The sequence below is a fragment of the Arachis ipaensis genome, chromosome B03, assembly GCF_000816755.2.
Source record: "Arachis ipaensis cultivar K30076 chromosome B03, Araip1.1, whole genome shotgun sequence".
Lineage (NCBI taxonomy): Eukaryota > Viridiplantae > Streptophyta > Magnoliopsida > Fabales > Fabaceae > Arachis > Arachis ipaensis.
The window spans coordinates 16269911-16276389 of NC_029787.2; the positions used below are offsets into that span (position 1 = coordinate 16269911).

The 6479-nt window shown below is 33.2% G+C and overlaps 1 protein-coding gene across 1 annotated transcript; it reads left to right on the forward strand.

Annotated features, from left to right (window-relative positions):
• On the forward strand, positions 163 to 3857 carry LOC107629997 (protein STRICTOSIDINE SYNTHASE-LIKE 3-like). Its single transcript, XM_016332986.2, has 4 exons — positions 163 to 653; positions 1552 to 1833; positions 2517 to 2684; positions 3285 to 3857. The coding sequence occupies exons 1-4, from the start codon at positions 325 to 327 to the stop codon at positions 3685 to 3687; spliced, it is 1182 nt and encodes a 393-aa protein (XP_016188472.1). The 5' UTR covers positions 163 to 324; the 3' UTR covers positions 3688 to 3857.

Below are 6479 nucleotides of genomic sequence, written 5' to 3' on the forward strand. Positions count from 1 at the left end.
ATACAATACATTTTCATAAAAATATTTCAAATTGTATATTTTGATAAATAATATTTATTTATTTATTAAAAAAAATCCCGTTAATTTTTCTACTCTTTTATTTATGAAGGATATCAGCAATTGCATAACATTAACAATGAATGTTGACTTTGAACTTTGAAGTTTGAATGATACAGCTACCAATTCCCCACATGTGTGACTCAACTACCCACCATAAACGCATAATAAAGAAACTCTCCTCATGACTCAACATCCCTTAGGCCCTTACCTACACACATAACTTCACATAAGAATACATTAACTTTCAGTAATCAAACTCAAACAATGACTTTGCTTCGATGGCTTGCGATTCTGTTCCTTCTGCTCGCCGTGTACTGCGGTCTCGATCCGTTTCGACACAGCCCCATAGCCAGCTTCCCGGAATTCGAGGCCAAATTGATTGAAATGCCGCCGTGGTCCGAGGTGCCGCCGGAGAAAGACTCGGAGAATTTGTTGCAGAAATCGGAGGTGAAGTTCTTGAACGAGGTTCAGGGACCAGAGAGCGTTGCTTTCGACCCTCAAGGTCGCGGTCCTTACGCTGGTGTCGCTGATGGAAGGATTCTCTTCTGGAATGGACACTCTTGGCTTCCCTTTGCTTATACCTCTCCCAACAGGTATAACAATTTTGAAAACCCCTAAATTTCCACTTTGAGAGTGTTTTCTACTTTTCAAGTGGTGAGTCCTGCAAATCTACAATTAGTTCGCATAACTTATCATTCCTTAATTTAATTAGTCTTATCTTGATTTTAGTTTACTTTACTTATTTCATGGTTCTCACTATATGACAGAATTTAGTTTGATTTCAAACTTTAAATGGGACCCACTTTCCATGTTATATCATATGGGCACTAATTGGATACTTGTAGGTAGGTACTTATACTTGTTAGTTTTAGTTGTAGGTAGGTACTGTCCGAAGTTTTACGGCATAAACAAAAATAACTATCTTTTATATGGTGTCCGTGAATGTTCATTCAAAAGAACAGATGTGATTGCGCGACTGTACAAAACACTTTATACTGTCAGTGCCGTAAAATTAAACTCTTATTTAATCTGTTTTCAATGTTTATTTTTGTATTTTAATATATATTTTATACGAGTGGCTGATTTGGTGGCGGATTTTTTATGTTTACCTAACATGGTTGAAAAATATTTGTTTTTGAGCTGTTCTATTTCTAGAGCGGAGCAATCTTTACACATACATCAACCCACTATGCCTTGTACATTTTTCACCCAGCAAGTTCTAGTTGTAGAACCATTTTCTCCCAATTTCTGAGTTTTCACTTCAGATGAAGTTCTGCTACTTCTGCAACATGCTGTTTCCTTGCAGCATTGCTGACGAACCTTAAATTATTGTACACAAGGTCATCCTTTTCAAAGTTTGAGCTTGAGTCTTTAAAGCTTGTTCTTGTTTAGATACTGAATTTAAGTTTTTGGATCAGTAGAGTGTATATGTTTGCAATAACATGTGATTAAATGTTAATGATCTTTCTTCTATGTCCATTTCAAACACAGGTCAGAATTGTGTGATCCTAAAGTACCTGCATCACCACTTAGCTATGTGACGACCGAGCACATCTGCGGAAGGCCTTTGGGACTCAGGTTCAACAAGAAAACTGGCGATTTATACATTGCGGATGCATATTTTGGGCTTCTGAAGGTGGGGCCTGAGGGTGGTTTAGCAACACCTCTTACAACTGAGGCTGAAGGGGTGCCATTCAGGTTTACCAATGATGTTGATGTTGACGAAGAAGGGAATGTTTATTTTACGGATAGCAGTGCGAAATATCAGCGCAGGTAGGATCCTCTTTTAAAACTTTTAGCAATCGCTATTTTCTTTTGAAAAACTTTGTACTGAATAGGGATATAATCACAAGATATTATTTTAAATCAGAGGAATCTGCTAGAAAATTATTTGTATAGCGACTTAAATGGAAATGTTTAAACTTTGGAATCTGATTGATTTTTTTTCTTTTACAATATATGGACATGATAACAAATTTTGAACTGTAGAAATTTGATTGAAAATTGAATGATTTATAGGACCTTCAGAGTAAGTAAATCCTTTATCATTTTGTATCCAAGATTCGGATACAAGAGAATCATCCAAACTAAGTTAGAAATCCTTGGTTATAAATATGATGCATGCACCACTACTGAAATCTGGTGGTTTTCCATGCTTTAGAATTTTATGAACTTAGTTTTCCATGCATCATATAGTAAGAGTGAAACGCGTTGTCTTATAATAACCTATCCCAAACGCAAACAAATGAGGAAGGTTATGCTAAGGCGTCAACAACTAATGTAAACGCATTGTCAAATGGTTAGGTCTATTAGGCATCCCTATATGAAGCAGTTACTAAGGTGTTAGGCCTATTTAGAGTGATTTCCTTAAATATTTAATTCATAGAATTCTGAAATATTGTCATTATTGTTACATCTGTCTTGCTTTGTTGGTTCTAAAATAATTTTGTGTGCAGGAACTTTATTCAACTGGTATTTGCTGGAGATGATAGCGGCAGAGTTTTGAAATACAACCCTGACACTAAGGAAACCACAGTTCTTGTGAGAAACATTCAATTTCCAAATGGCATTTCCTTAAGCAAAGATCGTTCCTTCTTTTACGTCTGTGAAGGTGTTGTTGGCAGGTGAACCTAAAATAACAGCTTTTAACACTTCAAATAAGCACGACCCCTTGTGTTAGAAATTTTTACTTGCTCGCAAAGAAACTTATATATCTTGTTATCTACTGTTAAATGTTTACCACCCCAACAACGTGGTACTCAATCAGAGGTTCATAGCAAGAGATTCTAAGAGAATATATCTATATGTGAACCTTCTGATATGCTAGAGACTGCAAACATAAGCAGGATTAGTGTCTCTTTGGGTTCATCCTCAGAATTTTTCTATTTTCTAGATTCTATAAAGGAAGACAGAGAAAACAGTACAATCAAATTTTTTATTCTCATTTCATGTTTCGTTTTTATCTTCATAAAATCCTAAAACAAACAACATTGAAAATAACAACAGGAAATCAAAACAAAAACCAAATAAGAGGATATTTCTAAGTTGGTGATAATGCAAATTCCATTCACTAGTTATTACCTGTGCTGAAAGAAAAACTAAGCAATGTTAGCTAGAAAATCTTTTGCCATTTTTCTGAAAGAACCTAATGATAGAAGTCCGATATCTGAATTCATGTTGATTATTAGAGTTCTTTTCTTTATACCATTTCTTGTTCTATATAGGCTACGCAAATACTGGCTGAAAGGCGAAAAGGCCGGGACTTCAGAGATCATAGCCATCCTGCCTGGAATCCCTGACAATGTGAGAGTCAATGAAGATGGCGATTTTTGGATTGCACTTCATTGCCGAAGGTATATGTATGCGTACCTTAATGCCCTCTATCCAAATATTCGGAAACTCATACTCAAGCTCCCTATACCAACAAAGATTCACTACCTGCTTCAAATTGGTGGCCGGCAACATGCGTTGGCTGTTAAGTACAGCTCCGAAGGCAAACTTCTGCAGATATTGGAAGATAGCGAGGGAAAAGTTGTTAGAGCAGTGAGTGAAGTGGAGGAGAAAGATGGTAAACTATGGATGGGAAGTGTTCTTATGCCTTTTATTGGAGTTTACAACTTGAAATGAAATAGATAACAATACTCTGCTGAGCTATACACTACGTTGAAAAAAATCCTGAGTTTGATGTTTTGCTTAATTACAAGTTTTCATTGATGGACAATGAATTCACAGTTGAGGAAGTCCTTAAATGAATTCAAAATTGCTTCCATGTTGCCATGGATAGTTATAGTTGTGCACATCTCAGTAGATAAAACTGCCATTTGAATCAGAAACGAATTTGATCATTCCATAACAACCAGATAATATTATGTTTGGCAAAAAGGCTTAAATTTTCAAGGTCTAATTTGACCTGCATAAATTTGTAACATATCAGATAATATTTATATAATTATTAATTGATAATTGATATATAATATTAATTTGTCATGTTATTGTGTTTGTTTGAGCGATACTAAGTTTATAAAAAAAAATATTTTTTCGAAGATCGTTTATTATATGGTTTATGGTTATATCCAAACGGTGAAAACTCAAGTGCAGTTGATTTCACGTGAAGTTGATAGCTGAGAGCCTTAGATGAAAATTTAGTCAAATCAGAAAATTTAGTCAAATTATCTAAAAGCTTTCCGTTATCTGTGAAATCGGAGATCTTTTTTTTTTTAAAAAAAAGATGTTTTTTATATAATAAATAAACAAAAAAGTATTTTTATATGGTTATATCCAAACGGTGAAAACTCAAGTGCAGTTGATTTCACGTGAAGTTGATAGCTGAGAGCCTTAGATGAAAATTTAGTCAAATCAGAAAATTTAGTCAAATTATCTAAAAGCTTTCCGTTATCAACTTCATGTGAAATCGATGAAAATTTAGTTAAATCAGAAAATTTAGTCAAATTATCTAAAAGCTCTCAGTTATCAACTTCATGTGAAGTCGACTGCAGCTGAGTTTCCACCTATCCAAACATAATTGATAAATAAAAGGATAAAGTATATTTTTTGTATCTGAAGTTTGGCAAAAGTTTCTAAAATATTCCTAAATTTTATTTTGTTTCAATTTTGTCCTAAAAGTTTTCGATTTGTATTAAATATACCTTCGACGGCTAAATTTTCAAAAAATTTAAGACCAATCTAACAATAATGCATGAAAATTATACTTGATTTGCTTGTATTAAAGGTTGTTCTTATGAAATTGTTGTTGAATCGGCCTTAAATTTTTTGAAAAATTAATCGCCAAGAAAATAAAATTTAGGAGTATTTTTGAAACTTTTATTAAATTTCAAGGACAAAAAATATAATTTACCCTAAATAAAAAGATCTTTCTGCATGAAATATTTAAATATAAAATTATTTTTATTTTTCTATAAAATATTTAAAAAAAAGATAATTGACAAAAGATTTTTTTTTAAAAATTCACCTAAACAAATCTATCATCTAACTAATAAAACGACTAATTTGATTTACAATTATATTTTTTAGAGGACCAATTTGATGAATATAATCGTTTGAAAATTAAATTGATACTCATCTAATTTTTCAAAGATCATTTTAACATAAACCTTAAAATGTCTTCTAAATTAAAATTATTACATCAGTTGAAAAGTTATAATCTTATCGGAAAAGCTCTGCATACAAGCCCTAATGGCTTGTATGCTTTACAAGTTCATTAAACAATAAAATCAAAATATGCGCTGCTTCAGGTACGTTGATTACACGCGCTATATAACATCGCGCGTATATCTAACTACCAGATTTAAAATATTTCTTTCCTTTTTCGTTTTCGTTATTTTGAGATTTCGTTGTTCTTCTTCTCGCGCGTCTTCCCTCCTTCTTCTCCATCGTTCTTTTCCTCTCCTTTTCTCACTAGCATCTTCTTCGTTTAGGTTACCTTTTTCTCTCTCTGCAACTCAACCTTCGACCAATTTGATGAATATAATCGTTTGAAAATTAAATTGATACTCATCTAATTTTTCAAAGATCATTTTAACATAAACCTTAAAATGTCTTCTAAATTAAAATTATTACATCAGTTGAAAAGTTATAATCTTATCGGAAAAGCTCTGCATACAAGCCCTAATGGCTTGTATGCTTTACAAGTTCATTAAACAATAAAATCAAAATATGCGCTGCTTCAGGTACGTTGATTACACGCGCTATATAACATCGCGCGTATATCTAACTACCAGATTTAAAATATTTCTTTCCCTTTTCGTTTTCGTTATTTTGAGATTTCGTTCTTCTTCTTCTCCCGCGTTTACCCTCCTTCTTCTCCATTGTTCTTTTCTTCTCCTTTTCTCACTAGCATCTTCTTCGTTTAGGTTACCTTTTTCTCTCTCTGCAACTCAACCTTCGATTTCTATTTTTGATTTGTTGTTTTCTGAAATCAAAGTTTGATCTCGTTTTGAAGATAATGGATCATTCAACCTCAGATTCTCAGCTGAATGCAGGCGAAGTGGATTATGAGTCAGAATCTAACGAAGTCCCTGAGGTTTGATTTACATAGGATTAGTATGAAATTTCTTTCAGTAATTTGTATAGCATTGTGTAGTTGAAAAATTACTGAACATTACTGTGAAAGTAACACGTTTACGTGAATCTGTCGATTCAATGTATTAGTTGTGATTAATTACCTGGAATTTGTAGCAGACGCTCGGGTGTAGATCAATTCTTGTTTGGGTGTATTTTAGCTAGAAGTGTGGGTGTATCTACACTTTACTGGTTTTTTGTTATTTTAATTGACTTGTTGTTGTTCAGGTGTATTATAACAGACATGATTAGGTGTGTTTTTAGAACTGTATTATATCTGCATGCTGTGTATTTACAGTTTATGGCTTTAAAAGTCATTCTGTAGTTGAGTTGTTGCGGTT

Coding starts and splice junctions, on each gene's coding strand:
- LOC107629997 (XM_016332986.2), top strand. CDS start 325: ATGACTTTGCTTCGATGGCTTGCGATTCTGTTCCTTCTGCTCGCCGTG. Junction 654..1,551: donor GCTTATACCTCTCCCAACAG/GTATAACAATTT, acceptor TTTCAAACACAG/GTCAGAATTGTGTGATCCTA. Junction 2,685..3,284: donor TGTGAAGGTGTTGTTGGCAG/GTGAACCTAAAA, acceptor TGTTCTATATAG/GCTACGCAAATACTGGCTGA.